General features: G+C 35.8%; 1 protein-coding gene across 1 annotated transcript in view; it reads left to right on the plus strand.

Annotated features, from left to right (window-relative positions):
* ATG10 (autophagy related 10) overlaps positions 1-19,377 on the plus strand; it is a 222,954-nt gene that overhangs the window by 12,390 nt on the left and 191,187 nt on the right. Inside the window, exon 2 of the mRNA XM_090278978.1 lies at positions 2,469-2,588. Within this exon, the coding sequence (XP_090135104.1) occupies positions 2,481-2,588 (108 nt within the window). The 5' untranslated portion in view covers positions 2,469-2,480. The remainder of the gene's footprint in view (positions 1-2,468; positions 2,589-19,377) is intronic.

Here is a 19,377-nt window from a genome sequence, read left to right on the forward strand (position 1 = left end):
GTCAGCCTCCCATTCAGCCCGATTTCTGACAGCTCTGAGTGATGGTTGTTCTACAATTCAGTTGTAATTTTGATGTGGTTGTGTGAGGAAGTGAACCGTGTTTACCTACGCCTCCATCTTTCCACTGATTTTTTATTCTGACCTTTTCAGCTCTAAGTTTCATTCTCTATTTTCTATGGATGAGTTCAAGCTATTGCATGACACACACCCTCTCACACCATCGCTCCTTTGTGAGGGATCCTTCTTGTGCCTACTATAATCTGCACCTAACTCATTATTGTATAAAGTTTAAATAGAAGTCCTCTTTTCCAGCACTATCAGAATTGAGACTTGAGCAGTTAATTGAAGAAGTTGATTAAAGGTAAAGTTAAAAAATAATACATGCCAAAAAGAAAGAGTTATGGATAAGCAAGAAGTTCAATATAAAGGGAAATGGTGAAGAATATTTAAATTACTTTCTGATTAAGGTTTATATGCTGCAGAAGAGTAGAATTTATGAACTTCTGTAAAGACTCACTTTTGCCAGTAATGTTTGATTTTTCTTTATCCTAATGATTCTTTTATTAAATTAAAAATGAATATTACTTTCATGTCAAAAAATACATGCATACTTGAAACATTTTATTTAATCTTAAAAATGTATAAATATGTTTATTTGCCAATTTTTTCATACATGACTGAGGCATTTTTTTTTAGTGTGGGTACTTGATTAGAATTTATTTGTTTATTCTTGATTAAACTGAACCCAGAATGTGTCATTTATATATTTTGTTTAAATGAAAGTTTTGGTTTAAATGAAAGAGCTTAAGCCACAGGTGCAGCAATCTGAGTACAGAATCCTAGATTTGTATGATTCCTCACCACCACCAATTTTCCGTTGCTTTGTTCATGTCTTGTTCGATAGTTTGTTTTTCTAATAGAGATTTACTTTTATGTAGTCTTTCCAAGGCATTAAATCTTAGAAATAACAGTTGTCTGTGTTTTTGCATTATATTTTATTGATTTGGTTAGTGCAGCATTTCATTAAAGTATACTTATAATGCAAGAATGTGGTTTGTGAACATATCCTCAACGGAGGGGAGTAGAGGTTGCTTCCTGTTCAGAATGCTGTAGATATTAGTCATTTTATAGAGTGAATGGGTATTGTGTTGATTAGTATGGCAAAGTTGGTTGAATGGAGGTTGGTTAAGAGAGTTTCTACTGTAATAATTATCATTATTTTTTGCTTATTTCCCTGTATTACAGTATGAGTTCTTATAAGGCAAGAGCTGCACTTTTTCTCATTTTTGTATATCTAACCTTTACCTACGCAGAGTGACTACCACTTAGGAGATACTATATTTGTTGGACGAATGAACAAATTCTTATATAGATCAGACTAAATTTTAATAACCAGAGAGAACACTGGACTGGGAATCAGCTAGTATAGACAGATCATTGGCCCTGGATCCAAACTGATGTTTGAATGCTTTCTCGTTTACATTCTTGAGCAATTTATATTGCCTTTTTATCTTAAAGGATTTTCTTTATTTACTTTTAAAGAGAGAGGAAGGGAGGGAGACAGAGAGGAAGAGAAACATCAATGTATGAGAAACATCAATTGGTTACCTTTTGCATGTCCCCAACCAAAGACTTGGTTCACAACCTGGGCCTGTGCTCTGATTGGGAATTGAACCCGCAACCTTTTGGTTTGTGAAACAACATCCAACCCATTGAGCCACGCCAGTCAGGGCACCTTTTTCATATGACAGAAGAGGATAACAACAATTTTTGGGCTGTGTGAGGATTAAATGGGACTGGGCAATGCCTAGCATCAAGCTTGACAAAGTAAGCAGTCAACAAGTAATAATTGTCCTGATGGTGCCTGTTACTGATAAGAATGAGGGAATTCACTTGGTTTATCTTTTCTCATGGAGAGACTTGTACTACATGCTCCGTGAGTTTTCCTCCAACTCTAAAATTCTCTTTTAATTAGCAATATTTTATGTTTTGGACAGATTTATATAACAAATACACAGATATTCCTTGATTTGTTACATCTGTAGACACAATAAAGTAGGGCCTTGAAAAACAAATACTTTCAGACTATAGAGCATCATTTATTAGTGAGTTGATTCCCTAATAAAGTGTGAAGAACAGCTCAGCTCTACCTATCACTGCCATACCATCTACATAAGAGCTCAAATAGGAGGTAGAAAAGAAAGTTCTAAGGAGGTTGGAAGCATTAGCTTAGAAGAAGTGAGATAAAATTAAGCTCTTGAAACTAAATTTATGGATGTGTTCTTCCTGATTAAAAAATGAAGATGGGATGAGAAAGATGGAAACAAAACACATTTTCTGGAATGGCTCTGAGAATTTTCCATTTTCCATTCCGAATTTTGGTTTGTTGAAATAAGTAAGTGAATTAGCAGAATTCCTTTCAGTATTCATTCTACAGCTGATGCTAATACTTAGTTTTTATATTGCAGTTATCATTTAGTATGGAAGAAGATGATTTTTTTGGAGAAAAAACATTCCAGCATTATTGTACAGAATTTATCAAACACTCACAGCAGATAGGTGACGGTTGGGAATGGAGAACTTCAAAGGTAAGAACAGAAAACTTTATTTCCTATTTCGATGGAGTTTCTCTTCCTTTTTTTTGCCATGTAAATCCTTAGTAATTGAAAATAATGTATGAAAGCTAGCTTGATTTAGTAAAAGCTTTAAATTGAAGAATATTTGAAAACAGATGTTCATTTTATTACTTTAACTATATATACTCATTATAATTAGGCTAATGAAGTGTTATCTAGAAAAGTCTTTAGGTGACCTGCTTTAATTTAATAGGTAAAAATGCTTAGCATATTAATTATCTGAATATAAATAGATGCTTCTGTGGTGCCTCAAACCATTTGTTTACACCATTAATTTTCTTAGGAAACTACCTTTGTCCAGAGATGGAAAAGATAATCCTGAAATCAAACTTTAGTCAAACAATCACAAATTCTGATATATTGAGGATTGTGCTAATTGGGAATTTTTAAATAGTGTAAACACATTTCAAAACATTCTTCTTTTGGTTTTATTCAGTAATAATAATGAAAAGGTCTATGTACTCATTTATTTTTCACACATATATTAAGTTTCTCTACCAAAAGCTTTTTAACAATTCCTTGAAATCCCTTCCTTAAAGAGTAAGTTTTCTCTACTTGACATCTTATCTGATTCTTGAAAAAGTGATGAATCTTGACCCTCTTCTGAGAAACATGAACAGTTTTGAGCTGATTCCTATGATTCAGAACTAGGCCAGGGAAATGTAGGTCTTGATCGGGTCTAGAGTGTCACTGACGAGAGAAGCCATAATTTCTGTTGGACCATATGTTGGCAAGGCTTTGATAGGGTGACTCATGGAATGGTTCAGAGGTTGGTAGATTCCAGCTCCACTCTCTCAGTTAGCAACTGGACAGTCCATAAACCCCTAGGATCCAGGATACTGTGACCTTACTGGCATCTTTTATTAATTTTTGTTTTTGAGTATTTTATAATCTTGTTTGCTATGGTGTTTGAATTTTTATTCATATTATTTCTCTATGATTATTATGAGCTGACATATAAAAGAAGTGCTAATTTTTGTATATTAATTTGGTAACTATTCAACACTAATTTCTCCTTATAGTTTTCATAATTTTTCAATGATTTTCCCTGTAATCTTCTAGGCAGAGTGAGGTCATCTGCAAATGAAGGATTATTTTCTTGCCTTATTTGTAATATTTTTCTCTATGATTTTATGAATGGTTAGAAAAATGTTAAGTAATGGTGATAAGAGTTCTCTTTGTCCTCATCCTGATCTTAATATTAATGCTTCTGATATATAAGAATTAAATAAAATCATTGATTGTTGGTTGTTTATTCACAGAATGAGTAACAGTTTCTGCCCCCTTTGAATCTGTAATAATTTGTGTGGTTATACATTCCCTTTTCACCATGATTTTTAAAAAAAGAAATTTTCTTTTATTTTAAGCTTGAGGCAGAATGATATAAATTCCCATTACCATTTCTGTGACCTAGCAGAACGGAGGGAAAGAAGGTTATGGAGGGGAGCTGGGACTAGACTGCATTTGTATGTGTGTGTTGTGTGTGTGTCTATGGGGGCATTGGGGAAGATCTCCAGGGGGGATTATATCTGGTAGAAGTTTCTTCACTAAATTTGTTGAAACTAGTTCCCCACGAATCAGTTTCCAGGATTCATATATATTCTTGTTCTTGCCTTGGCTTCAGGGATGGGTATGGCTAAGTCTAACTTCTTGTTTGCAGCCACTTTTCGCTAAGTTAAGAAAGTTCCCTACCCTTTGGAGTGAGAATTGCATCTTTAATTAAGGATAGTTATTTTTAATGAAGGAGTGAGCCCATAGATAATATAAAAACAAAACAAAACACTGTTGAGAGAAAAATCTCTGTAGCCTGAGTGTGTGGTCATATAAACGGGTAAAGCTCCTAGAGACTCTGAGGCCTGTGGTCTGTGCTGATCAGCGTGCTAGGCCTGCTGCCAGCTTGGAAATATGGGCCCAAGGGTTACCAGATCCTCCAAGAAAAGTAAAAAGGGTTTTGGGGGAGAAAAATAGAAAATTTTAAATGTTGGCATATAAATGATGTTTTTTAAACATGGTGAGGACCAAACCTAACATGCCAGTCATGCATAATAATGAGGGCTATGTGTGGCCAAGAGATGACCTATGGAATTGGGTGTCTCCATTGAACTAGATAAGGCTGCTCCAGGGAAACAGATTCCTCCCTTCTAAATTTGGGATGTTAGTATTTTTGCTGAGTAGTTTCAGCAGTCCTGTATCATTTTTATGAAGGAAATTGTGCATCAGTCACTTGGTTTTTTCCCTCAAACCTTCCATTTGTATTAATATGTCAGTCTCTTTGTGGGACTGTTTGGAGACAATACTTAAACTATTGTTTTACTTTTTAGGCTCTAGAAATTTATTTTTATTTAAGAAAATAACTGTGTTGAAGCACAATTGACAAACAATAAACGGCACACATTTAAAGAGTACAGCTGGTAAGTTTTTACATATATATAGACCTGTGAACCTTCAACATGATCAAGAAAGTGAATATATCCATCACCCTCAAAAGGTTCCTTATACACTTTTGTAATACCTCCCTCTGTCTCTTCCTGTCCCTGAAAGTTATTTTTAAAAAGAATCTTGTTTATCCCAACAGATAGAGGCTCTTTTAAAGAACGCACATATTGTCACTCATACCATAAGCTTTGTTCATAAATGACTTTGGCCACGTCCATTTTATTTTTTAATTTTGAAAGAATTGCTACAATATTTAGAGAACTGGTATAGTTCAACTTTATAGATAATATAAAGCATCATTTTTTTTTCATGCAAAATTGATAAGAAAGGCAGTGTGAATTAATGAAACATATTAATTTAAAAAATTTTAAAAGAGCCCTGGTTGGTGTTGCTTATTTGGTTGGAATGTCATCCCATACTCCAAAAGGTTGGGGGTTTGGGTCCCAGCCAGGGCACATACCTAGGTTGTGGGTTCAATCACTGGTTGGGGCATATGGGAGACAACCAACAGATGTTTCTCTCTCACATTGATGGTTCTCTCTCTCTCTCCCTTCCTCTCTCTCTAACAAACATATTTTAAACTTTTTTTAAATATTAAAAGAAAACAGCTTCTAAAAATAGTTAAAACAGTTCTAATTTTTATATCTGGAGGTGTGCAGAATAGGGAGAATACTCCTAGATCAATATTTTTCAGTGGTGCTGGATGCTGTTGTCTTCTGGGCAGAACAGTATTTCTTGTTTCCCTACCCCCAACATTTCTAACTCCTTCAGGCAGGCAGAATGTGCTTGTTAAGACCTATTGTTTAACATGATGGTCTGTAGGAAATAAATGATTGTGGTTAAGAGTATGGACTTCAGAGTTAGGAAGATCTGGATACAAATTCCTGCTCTACCTGTCTTATCTTGGTCTACACAATGGGGGCTGCCCAATTTTTTCTGTAAATGTTCAGATAGTAAACATTCTATGCTTTGTGGGCCATCCAGTAATTCTGCCTTTGTAGAATGAAAGAGTCTGTAGACAATATATAATACATGAGCATGACTGTGTTCTAAAAAAACTTTGTTTATGGACCCTGAAATTTGTATTCATATCATTGTCAAGTATCACAAGATAATTATTCTTTGTGATTTTTTTTTTTATTATTAAAATATGTAATAACCACTTGTAGCTCATAGCTTGTACAAAACCGGCAGTGGGAAGGAGGTGGCCCGCAGGCTGTAGCTTGCTGACCAGTGCTCTAGGGTGTGCTTATCAAAATTGTAAGGAGCAAGCTAGGGTGAAGTAAGGAGAGAGAATACATTGAGCAACAAAACCAAAGTAAAAAACTTGTGATAAATTGAAAAGCAAGTTTAAAAATATTAGGATGAGAATGAACAAAAATAATCTAGTCCTAACTGTATTCAGTTGGACATAATTTCACTTTGGAAATACTACTAGAAATTATAGATTATATAAATAAAAACCCAAAGCCTCTCTCAATGTGACATGGACTGCACATTAAGATAATAGGTAAACAATGAAATCATAACAATATTTATTGAGAGAAAAAGTACAGAGCAGTGCTTAGAGTACGGGCTCAGGAGCTAGGTTTGAATCTCAACATTTTTAAGTACCAATCAAATAACTTTGGCAAGTTTCTGACCCTCTTTGTGCCTCAGTTTTCTTATAAAATACCTACTTGCTAGGTTTATTTTGAAGATTAAACGACTTACTACACACAAGGTGCTTAGAAACAAAGTGTTTTAACATTAAAAAATATTAGCTATTACTTTGGACATTATTAAGCCAAACTTCTATACCAATTATATACATACAGAGAAGGAAGCACAAAGGTACTTTGGCCAAACTCATTGGATGTGGGGTCTTAATGAGAAACATTCATGTTTTAAAAATAAATTTGAGATAATTGTTGATTTATATACAGTTGTAAGAAAAATACAGAGATATCCTATACTGCATCCAGTTTCCTTCAGTGACAACCTCTTGTGTAACTATAGTATAGTAATACAACCAGGAAATTGGTACAATCGAGTTTATTCAGATTTCATCATTCCTGCATGCACTCAGTTGTGTGTGTGTGTGTGTATTTAGTGTTTTGTAAGTTTATTCTCTAGCAAGAGCAACCAGATAGAAAATTAGGTCATTAATTCAGTAATTTAAATAATATTAAAGAAGATAGTTGTACAAATTCATGTAGATCACACACTTGAAATTTACTTCCAATGTTTTCAAAGTAAGAGTGGCTCTCTACTGGAAACTCAGCACATCTGGATTTGATCTGGCTTCTTCTTTTCATTTCCTTCGACCACCCCTCACTCCCAAAGGCTTTCCTCTGAAGAACTGAGACACATGAATAACGAGATTGAAAATAAAACTTTTCTTCAAGCATCACACCGGATTATTGAGAGGGTAGAAGGCTTAATTCTTGCATTGCAAGCATTGTAGAAAAGAGTGGCATCTTTCAAAATGATTTATAAGAGGTAATGGGTTTGTGATTTTTTTAAAAAGAATATGATTAAAGACATTAGAGGAAATCGCTTGAAAGCAAAACCATGAGCCCATGTAGAAATGGTAGCTGAAGAGCAGCAGCCTCTGATATGCTCATTCTCCTAACCAAGAAGAGCTGAGGCTGGGCCCCTCCCTTGTTCCTCCCCCAGACTTGCTTCCCCTGTTGTAGGGGCTTGACCGATCTTCAGATGCATCTGGGTCTTCTCATAATAACCCTTCTAAAATAGGTGAAATAAAGTGATATTATGATCCATTAGGTCTAGGTATTGAGGAAATGGGAGCAAAAGCCTTCAGATTTATGAACCAGAAGGAGGTGGAATTATCTACTAACACAAAGAATTGAATTGAGAGGAGGTTGAAAGATGATGAGCTCAGTTTTGATCATATGAAGTTCGCAGTCAACAGAACTCTAATCTATGACATTGCTTATGTAATTAAACTTTGTGTAAAATCTATTGCTTAGAAAAAGATAAGGCTTATATGGAAATATGGGACTGTAGTGGTCCAAAAACCTGGGTTCATGGTCCAGTCCTAGCTGAAACTTGGCCAAGTTAATTGTTATCTTGGTGCCTAAATTTATTCATTTATTCTAGTTATCTTAATACAGAATGAAGACAATAAGACTGTCTTATATATATTTATGTGAGTGTCATGAACATAAAAAGATTTCTAAAACAAGAATACATACAATTGCTGCTATAGCACACAATTTGTTCTAGAAATTGTAACTAATGCAATATGACCAAAATGAAGCCATAATTTATTTTTTTAATCCTCACCCAAAGATGTACTTATTGACTTTAGAGAGAGAGAGGAAGGGAGGGAGAAAGAGAGGGAGAGAAACATTGATGTGAGAGAGAAACATTGATTGGCTGCTTCTCGTTGTTACATGCCTCAATGGAGAACCAAACCTGCAACCCAGGCATGCACCCTGACCGGGAATTGAACCTGTGACCTTTTGGTTTATGGGATGGTGCTCCAACCAACTGAGCCACATTGGCCAGGGCAATGAAGTCATAAATATTGAAAAAGAAACCATATTTTCATTATGTAACGTGGTATGGAAAGCGCCAAAGAATTATTTTTAAAAGTACTAGAAATATTAAGACAATTCATTTAGATAATCAGTTACAAAATATACCTAGCAAAATCAATGTTTAAAATGAATAGCTGTGGGGTTCCTAAAAGGAAACACAATGTTGTAGATAGGTAATTCCTCTCTGACTTTATAAATTTAAAAGAACAACTATTTAAATCCCAATTGGGAAATATAGCAACCTTTATCTAATTAAGAGAACCTAAAAATAAAAGCCTACATATGAGAGAAATTCAGCAAAACAACCACAGTTGTATTAGGTTAGTGTGGTTTTAGATGATTTTTTCCCCCTGTTTTTACAAACATTCACAGTCATAATAATGTCTGTAGCTAGAAGCCTTTTACACTTTGGAAATAAGCATTTTCTAAGTTCAAGCATGAAATTACCTCACAGTAAATCAGAACAGATAAGCAAATTACTTAAGAGAGAGAGACAGTGGCTTCCCAGTCTATAAGATTTGACTGTAATCTGATGGCAACCGAAAGAGAGACTAGTCAGTCATTAAAACTAAAAAAAATGAGTGAAGGAAAGTTGGCAGTGCCCATTACACTATGCACTGAGAGAGATTCTTACCCTACACATCTTAAACAACTTGGCCTCATTGGTAACACTACCACTATTGCAGAGCAAGATGTATGATGCTGCTGTTAGATTATGCCATTAAATATTTCGTTCATACAACTACTCATGAGAATTTGTTCTGTGCTCACACTATTGTGATTTGCCCACCTACAAAACAAAAATGAGTAATCATAATGACAGGAACATTCCAGTTCATTTGACAATTGTATTTACAGTTATAAATTAATAATTGGACTCTGATATATATATGTATATATATCCTAATATCTTCACCCCTGGCTGGTTTGGCTCAGTGGATTGAGCGTCGGCCTGCGAGCTAAGTGTCGCTGGTTCGATCTTCCAGTCAGGGTACATCAGAGAAGGAAAACTCTGACTCCAAAAAACCTCCGCTGCCTTGCGGCATACCTCTTCAGGGGAAAGGCTAAGGGAGTAAACCCCGACAGAAAATCCGGAGCCGGAGTCCCTAAGGCGGTTTGACGTTGTAGTCAACACCGGCAACTCCTGCGGCGCACCTGAAGCCAAGCTGTATTGACTCCGTCTTTCCCTTGGACCCTTCAGCTGCGAAGAGAGGGGGGGTCTGCTGCATGGGCAACAGCAGACCCTCCATATCACCCTGCCCAGGCTCTGTAGCTTCAGCTTCACTGGAGAGGACACTCCAGCGTCATCGCAAGATGTCGATTCAACACGGGAGGAGACAGATACCATGTCACTCCCGAGTCAGACTGCACAGCCATTCTCGGCGGTGCAGATAGACTCTTAAGAAGCTACACCATCGTCTCTCGAGACGGACGGCTGCCGCCGCCGCCGATGATCCTAATATCCTGGTATCTATATAAATACATCCTTTGATATTGTTTGATGTGGATTTTTTTTGAGAACATTCCAGTCTACCTGAACCTGAGGGTCAGATCTTGGGCTTGATAAACTCACCAGTGGAAAGAAAACTTCCTGTAAGGCTTTTTGAAATACAGCCTGCCAGCCTATCCAATGGCCCCAAACATCACCGTTAGGCAGGAATGTGCTTTTAATTGTTAAAGTGCACAATTGCGATCATTATTTAAATCTTAATTTATAAATTTATAAAGTATTATGATTCTTCTTTTTCTGATACTCTTGATAGTCTTTAAAAATGACATTGAAAATATTTAGTTCACAAGTGATACAACCTGTTCTTGTACTGATTGCTTAAGTTTGCATATGCTTAAGTGACAAATCATATCATAACATGCAATAAATTATGAATGAAAAATTTAGTGTAACTGAATATGATTCAGTGTTTATTATAAAAACACAGCATGCTACTCTAATTGCATTTTTCTCCTAACCTCCAAGAATAAACTAAAAAAAAAAAAAAAACACCCACTTTAGTCTAATCTAGAGACTAAATATGAATGCAATATATTTAATCTTTATCTAGTGGCATTTGGGGCCAGAAATGATATTTCATTAACTCACAGTAGATGGCTTAAACAAATACAGCATTATACAAAAACTAATAGCAGTAACATGCTCACAACCTCCCTAAAAATGATTAGTAATACAGGGATATGTACATTTTTAAAATAAGCTAAAGGAAAAATAAGAAACGTTAAGGAAAAATTAAGTATTTCCAACCATCAGATGATTTATTTGTTACTCACCTAAAGCAGCATTATGCCTCAGAAACTTGTGGGAAATGTCTATTTCTTTTAGTAAATCTTAAAATTGTCACAAAATTTTAGCAAAGAATCTATCTAGCATGTTGTGTACATAAAGATAAAAAATTTAAGTAGATATTTAATATTTTTGTCTTTGAAATAAAAATATTTATTTCCAACAACTCAGTGTATAAATACGGACTGCCAAGGTGAATGGGTAAAATAATGTAACTGTATTTAATATATTAATTCCATTATTTACTCTCAATTCTAATACTTACTTTCAAAGTTCAGGCAGGTTTTTTTTAGTATGCCCTGCCTTCTTTCTGCCATGTCCTTTGTGCCTGTGTTCAGCCCCACCATCAGTGCAGGACATGAGGACAGTATGGCATGTGGGTAGAAAGCAGCCAGGGTTGTTTGCAGAGTTCAAGCCTCTGTGGGTCTGTCGTTCCCAGATCTCCCTGTTACCTTTCTGGTTTTGTTGCTGCTCTGTTGCTTGGCTCAACAGAGATGGCTTGCTCAAACTTGCTACTGGTGGTGCTGCGGGACAGCATATTTTCATCTTGGGCTCGTGATCAGTTGAGCCTCTCTGGCCATGAAGCTGTCCCAGCCTGTGGTCCAGGGAGAGCACCCACCCTGACCACAGGGAGGGATGGCAGCGGCCCCAGACAGGAGAGCCATAGACTCCTACTGTTTTTTACCCTGATCTCAACAGTGTTTCATGAATAAGTGTTTCTTAATATGTTATTTGACTTTGGTAGATTGCCAGATCCCTGAAATGGTTGTTTTTTGGAGAGGAGTATTTAAAGTTCTTCCTATTGAGGCCACATGGTGGTTTTAATTTGCATTTTCCTGAAAACTAGTTCATTGGTACACATTTTAATATGTTTATTAGTTAGTTGGAACCTTCATTTGTGATTTGTATCATTAAGTCTTTTGCCCATAATCACTACATGTTTTCAAAGATTAAATTTAAGCATGATGTCCTTCAGATAGGCAACCCTGACTCCAAGTTTGGCTTAGACGCTCCTCCTCTGTGTGTCTATAAACTTGACTGCACATTTCCATATGGTGATTATCTGTGTACTTGCCTGATTTCCCAGAGTAGTCTAAAAGCTCCTTGACTGCGGGGATTTTTGCTTCTATATTCTTGCCTGTATATCTTGGTGCTTAGCATAATAAGCCCTTTATATGCACAAGCTTAACTGAATCAAAATCATATAAACTTCGAAGAGTTTTGCCAGGTTTTTTATTTGTGTAAATACACTTTATTGTATTTCATTTCATTGTATAGTATATTGTTTGAAATAAGTGGGTCATTGACTAGTGTTTAAAACCCTATTTGTTTTAGAAGAATTTTCATTAAATAGTAAAATTCCTTTTTAGTGGAATGAGCCATTGGGTCCAATATTATTACCTAATGCCATTAGTAACCTCTAAGTACATTGATGCCAAGTTCATTGGTAAGTTCTTTGATCTTTTAGTAGTATTTGACAGGATTAATTATTTTTTTCTAGTTGATACACTTCCTTCATTTGGTGTCCTCATTCTCTTGGTTTACCTCTTATTTCACTCTTCGTTTCTTTTCAGTCTCCTTTGCTGTTTTCTTTTTTTTTCATAACCTCACAATATTAGTGCCCATGCTGTCCTATGTCTTATTCTCTTCTCCAGCTATTCTCAGTGCCGTGGGTCTCATCCATTTAGATTTGATCAAATGCCAATTACTCCCAATTGTATATCCCCTGCCCAGACTTCTCTCTTGAATTCCAGATTCATAAGGTCAAGTTCTTACTTGACATTTCTACTTTGATGTCCCCACTTAGTTCCTAAAGTCAACAAGTCCAAAGTTAAACTCCTAATCTCTCTCCTCCCAAAGTTGCTCACCCAACTTTATCCAAATTAACCTTCTCCTCTCAATAGACAGCAACTCCATTTTTCCAGTTGTTCAAGCTACTAGAGTTATCCTTAACTTCTCTATTTCCCTCAACCCCCACACCCAATCCATTCAGACGTCCTGTTTCCTCCACCCTATAATATCCAGAATTGGATAGTATCTCATCATCTCCTTTGCTACCACCCTGGTGCAAACCACCATCAGCTCTTACTTCACTTTCAATTTTCCTTCCTTTCATTCACAGCTGACCAGGCACGCTGACTTCCTTACTGTTCCTCAAGCATACCAGACAGACATTCCTGCCTGGGGTGGGGAAGCTCTGAATCGGCTGGCCTCTCTGCTGTCTAGTACATTCTTCTTCTAGATATGACTGACTCTCCTCCTCTGCACGTCCTTCGTGTGTTTGCTTTTATGTCACCTTCTTACTGAGGTCATCCTGACCACCCTATTCAGTAGTGAAACAACTTGGTCTCTCTATGTACTAGCCTTATTCCTGGTACTTCTGATTCCCCTAATCCAGCTCTACTTTTTATTTTTCTAATACTACTAGTCATCTTTAAGATTCTCTGTAATTTACTTATTTAGTATGTTTATTTCTTAATATCTCTTTTTTCCTGCTCAGTCTATAAAGACAGGTATTTTTGTTTGTTGATATGCCCAAAACCACTAGAATATCACTGAGTATAAAGTAGGTACATAAATATTTCTACATGAATAATTGACTAACTTTTCAGAAAAAATTCACCATTTGGAGAATTATATTGGACAAAAAGCTTTATTTGAAAAATATGAGAAAAAATTTAAAAAGTTCCTCTTCTGTCTCTTAATTGATGAGCTCTTCTATCCCTTAATTGATGATCTCGGATTTGTGAAAACACCATAAAATTTACATAAAAGGTTAATAAGTATCATTCAAATAATTTCTTCAGGGCTGTCTTTTAAATAAAACTGACATTTCTATAAAAATGGAATTTTTCTATAATGATATGCAGTATAGTAGAATTTAATGCATACTTTAGATTTTAAAATAACCATGTAACAGGGTATTGAGTGGGACCTTTTTATCTTGCTCCAGAACTGCAGCTAAAGCCCCAAGCTGGAGACAAAAGACTCTAAGTAACCAATATTCTATATTTGGATTGCTATGAATAATCTAGTAGCCACTGCAGGCAGAAACCTGTCTTTAGAAACTGTTCAGAGGAACCATTCCTGAAGAACTGGGATCCTCCATCCTACCCCAATATGAAAATAAGACTCAACAGAGAAATGCAGAGTTAGTAATGAGAAACGATTCCAATTCTCTTCCTTCCCAAAGCCTCCCTTCCTGCTCCAAAGAAATAATTGTAAAGAGTATGGGGTGCCTTCAAGCCAGCAGGTAGGTCATTTCATTGCCTATTTGAGCATTTGCTTAGCCATGGACTTGCTGACCTGCTCTTTACTGCTGGAGGACGTCTAGATAAAGTTGAGAGTGATAGTTGGGGACAGAGGACACTATTTAGTCTATTTAATATGATCACTTCCAAGAGTAGCTAGGCTTAACCTATTTTTCTATTGTCCTATTTAAGAAGCTGTCAGCCAGGAGGTAATGGGACCTCAGTAGGGTGACTGTGTAGACCAGGTAATATTCCAGGGTGTGGTCTAACTGCAGGATCCTCTGAAGAGCCCGTAAGATCATCTTATGAGGGAGCTAGCAGCTGCATGCCTGCCAGATGCAGGGACATTGATGCCTCATCAGTGCCAGCCAGAGAAGCAGCAGCAAGGAAGACTGTGACTGTATCCGTTAAGCAAGGGGATGACCCTCCTTCCTACTTTCAATTCTCAAGCCATGGCTCCTGGGAGGAGTAGTGAGGGGCAGGAAGTTTCTCTGAGCAAGACTATGCTTCATTTCTCCATTCCAACTGCAGAGCATGTGGGTTGAACTACAGGGAGAAAAGAACTTAATATTGATTTTGTGTCTGAAGGCTTCAAAATAACAAAAATAATAATGAGTCTTAATTATATGAAAGATAAAGTTCTAATAACTGACAGTATCTAAAAAGCTATAGACTGGAATCAAGTTGCTATTTAAGGAACAGTTAGGTATTGCTGCATAATAAACCATTACAAAACTTAATGGTTTAAAACAACCCTTTATTATTATTTCTCAAAAGCCTACAAATTGGCTGGATCCATTCTGCTGATCTGTGACAGGCTCAGCTGATGTCTGCGGGGCTTGCTTATGCATCTACAATCAGCTCAAGATTGTCGGGGAGCTGGCTGCGCCACTAAGATAGCCTCAGTTGGGATTATTTGGCTTGGTGCCTTGTTCCAACAGGCTAGCCCGAGCTTGTTCTCATGGTAGCAAGGGTCTAAGAAGAAAGTAGAAACACTCAAGCACTTTTTTTGACCTTTACTTGAGTTTTTCTTGGGGGCCAAGCTCAGAGCCAGTGTGGGAAGATACTACCAAAGGGCAAGGATACAGGGAAGTGTGAAAATTGGGATCGTTAATATAATCAGTCTGCCACATTTACCAAATGGGAAAGGAGATCCCACACAGGAGAGTTAAATGTAGTTATTGGAAAAAGTAAAATCATTTTATATTGTACTCTGAGGAGTAGAGACCCCAGAATCAATAGGTTACAACTGATTTGAATAACATTCATTAGTTCCTAAGAGAGAGACTGTTTCTTCTGTATTTTCTTTCCAATGTATGAGTTTAACAGTCATTTTGTAATGATCCTGGTGTTTTAATTTGGGGGTCACACTGAATTTGAATGTATATCATCTACATAACAAGTAAGTATGTAATATCTAAATGTGATGTATCAGGAGAAAGCTGTATACATAAAATGTATGTAATTGGAGATGAATACCAGGAGACATAATAAAGCTCATTGCAAGTGATTGCCTCTGGGTGGGCTGGCCAACGTGTGGAAAGGGGTAAGAAAGGGGCTGCTGATTTTTGGTATAGATATGTATTTTAATGCTATTTTTTAATCTATGTGCTATATTACTGTGCTTAAAGTGAGTAATAATATTTTTAAAGAGGAAAGTCTAAAGTACCATCACTGTGCTATTATTTACATATAATATTTCATTAAATTTAGTCTACACAATATTCCTATGGTTAGCTATTATTATTTCTACTTCAGATGAGGCATGTAGGCTTAGAGAAATAAACTGATTTGTCCAAGGTTATAGGCTTTATGTAAGAGGCAGGGTCAAGATAGAAACCAAGGTGTGTCTGCTTCCAAAAACTACCATTTTAAGTCCTAACCTGTAGTTTAATATTGAATTCATCTGCCTAGAAGCTGAAATTTAATCTCCATTCCAGAGGCCCACACTATTATGTAGCCAGCACAATGGAACTGGAACATATGTATTTTCCCCCCACTAATAAACTTTAGTTGCTTCTTATCAACATCTAGCCTTGAAATGGAAAAATAACAATTGAGTAAATTCTTCCAGTGGATGTATGATGAATATCCAATGTATCTCAATTTGCTCTAAGGAAAACCATTTTTACTTTTATTTAATACTTTGCATAGTATGTTAGATGCTTGTATTTCAGATATTGGATTGTAATAGCACGTATATTTAGACTTTTCTAAAAAAAGTATAGTTGTAGTGTAAAAAAAATTTACAATTAGGTGTTTGATTAAGAAGAACTGACCTGTTTTCATTAATTTTCCAAGTTATCAATATTCAGCTGTATTGTCTTACTATATTTGGTGTTAAATTTGATACAAACTTTATATACTAATTGCCTTTAACAGCTGCTATAACATTTATTGCAAAATGCCATTGAAAAGACAGATTTAATATATTAGTTTAGTATACATGATGATTTAAAGATTAGAATATGTTAAATAAACTGTCAGATATTATAAATAAACTGAGTAAAATTATCCTTAAATTGCTAGACAAGTCTTCACATTCAATGTTACATTAATGAGTTTTGTACAGAGACTGTTTAGAATAAAATCCTTTTTCATCAGATGTTGCACATATGCTTTCACTGTTTGTTTTTCTTCAAAGCAAAACTTAATGAAACAGCTAATAAAACCCAATTTTACTCCTGATTCTTGAAAGAAACAAGCCCTTGAAGTGCACCCACTGTTTATTCTTTTGCACTGGTTTTTGCTACTTTTCAGCATGTAAATTTTCCAGTAATGGAAAACAGTCAAAGTCATAAACCTTTTTTTCCAAGTCTTATAAACCTAGTGTTTATTTCTTATTTGTAAAGCGATTGCACAAGAGAGACGTGCTTTGCACACATACAGAGAAGTTTGTTCTCAGATCTTCATGTTCACCTCCTGCTGGCTTCAGGAGGGTGTAGTTTGTGTGCATTTAAATGGATCTTTATTATGTAAATAATCAAGAACCAGAGTAATGGTTTAATACCCTAAAAAATGAGAGGTTTCAAAGTGAAGGGCATATATGAGACTCCTGGATCTTGTTACTCTCATAAAGCTGAAAGGAATTAGATTGGTGAATAGCTTATGAAAAAGGGTCAGCTTCTATGACTCAGAAATCTATAGGTGGCATATGCGTATGTACCCCAAGTGACTTTTTCACTAACCAGAGCATATGGCATTCTATATCTTCCTGCATCTTTATGGAGAGGATTGATTCTGATGACAGGGTGAAGGTGGATATTTGTGTCGAAATGAGAGGCAGTATTACTCAAAGTGTGGTCTGGTCCTAGATTGGAACCAATGCAAGGAAATAGGTACAGAAATTGGAAACGAATGCTAAAAAACTTGTAAGTAATTTGACAGAGTAATTTTACATCTGTCAAATATAATTTAAAAATTGATACTGATAATGGGGAGAAGTCTATGCATGTTGGAGGGCAGGCAGGTGGTATATAGGAAATATCTGTACCTTCCTTTCAACTTTACTGTGAACCTAAAACTTCTCTAAAAAATGTTTCTTTAGGTTTTTTTTTTTTTTTTTTTAAGTTGGGGGCTTGTATTTTGTATGCTTTGAATTTTTTCTTTCATTTTTTTTCCTAGTAATTCATTTTTAGTGTTTTTCACAAAAGTATGTGTATAACAGATTGGAAATAAAAATCCTGATCTTTTACCACAGATGGTTTGAAAAGCATTTGGTCTAGGATGAGATTTTTAAATGTTGATTTATGTCCCTTTACCCCAATACATAACATTAGATATTAAAATTTGAATAAAGAGAAAAGATCATTATTTATAATGAATTAAAGATTTGTATCTTAGAACCTGAAGTGGAGATATTCTGTATTTCCCATTAAAGACAGGCCCATATGCTCAAGTGACCACCAAGTAGGAGTTGGTGTTGACATTCTCATAAGAAAATCAGAAAGCCTGACCAAAATTTGTATCCAAATGGAGATGGGCTATTGCCAAACTGAGATTTAAAAAAAATTAGCGGAAGGTTTTAGGTGGAGAAAAGGGAGGAAAAGAGAAAGCTAAGTTGTGTACATTGTGGCAATTTGGGAGGGTTAGGAACTTTGTGGACCACCATGGGACATTATGTGGGCCTTGACAATAAAGCAGAGGTAGTAAGGGGAGTGTATCAATGACAAGTCTCATTTATTTCTCAGTTTTACCTAGTTTATCTTAGTGCTACTAAAAATCATTAAAAGACATGCCTCTTTGGTATGCATTTTATTCATTGCTGATACTTGGACCAGCAATCAGAATATAAAGTTGAGATTTGTATTTTATATAACCTTGAGCATAAAAATGTTCATGACTCATAGAAATAGAGGTTTGGAGTTAGAAGGTCATGTCATTCACCTTGTTTAGGATACTGCTTCTATTTAATGGCTGCTTATGATGCATTAGCTTTTTTGTAGCCATGCTGTAAGTTCTGCTTCTGAGGGTAGAGTGTGCCGAAAGGGAGATATACTGTGCATAATATCCAAGAAGCAGAGTTGAGCTAGTTGAGCTAGGATGAGACTCACCCAGAGGATTGTCCAAGAACATCCGAAGCTTGGGAGAGAGAAAGAAACTTATCAGAGAGAAATCTGGAAGTCGGCTACTAGATCAGAGCTTCCTAATTGCTATACCATGTCATATTGCTGTGCCATGAACAGGCTACAGGTAAGTTCAAGATTCTAATGGTCATAGCTCATTAACAGTGTTCTGAATAGCCATTGAGGAATATATAGTAGTGGGCATGCTATTTTAGCAATATTTGAATGGCTCCCTAAGAAAACTCCTTAGATTTACTATTTATTTTGGTTCACAAGGTTTTAGGTGTGGCACCTGTGGCCAGGAAGCTCTCCGTAGTAGCCATATCACTTAGCATCTACCTTTGACTTTGGACCCTGAATTATCCCAGTATGCCTGATTATTCACTTGTGATATGTTGTCATTAGTAAGTTTTTTCAATTTTTAAAATTGTGTAAAAATAGAAATAACATAAAATGTACCATTTTAACCATTTAAGTTTAAAATAATGGTAAAAAATGCATGACAAAATTTATCATATTAACTCATTTTTAAGTGATTCAATTCAGCAGTACAGTTCAGTAGTTATAAGTATATCACATTATTACGCAGCCATCACCACCATCCTTCTCTGGAACATTTTCATCTTGGTAAACTGAAACTCTTTAACC

The sequence above is a fragment of the Furipterus horrens genome, unplaced genomic scaffold (assembly GCF_987537825.1).
Source record: "Furipterus horrens unplaced genomic scaffold, mFurHor1.1.pri manual_scaffold_5, whole genome shotgun sequence".
NCBI classification, from domain to species: Eukaryota; Metazoa; Chordata; class Mammalia; order Chiroptera; family Furipteridae; genus Furipterus; species Furipterus horrens.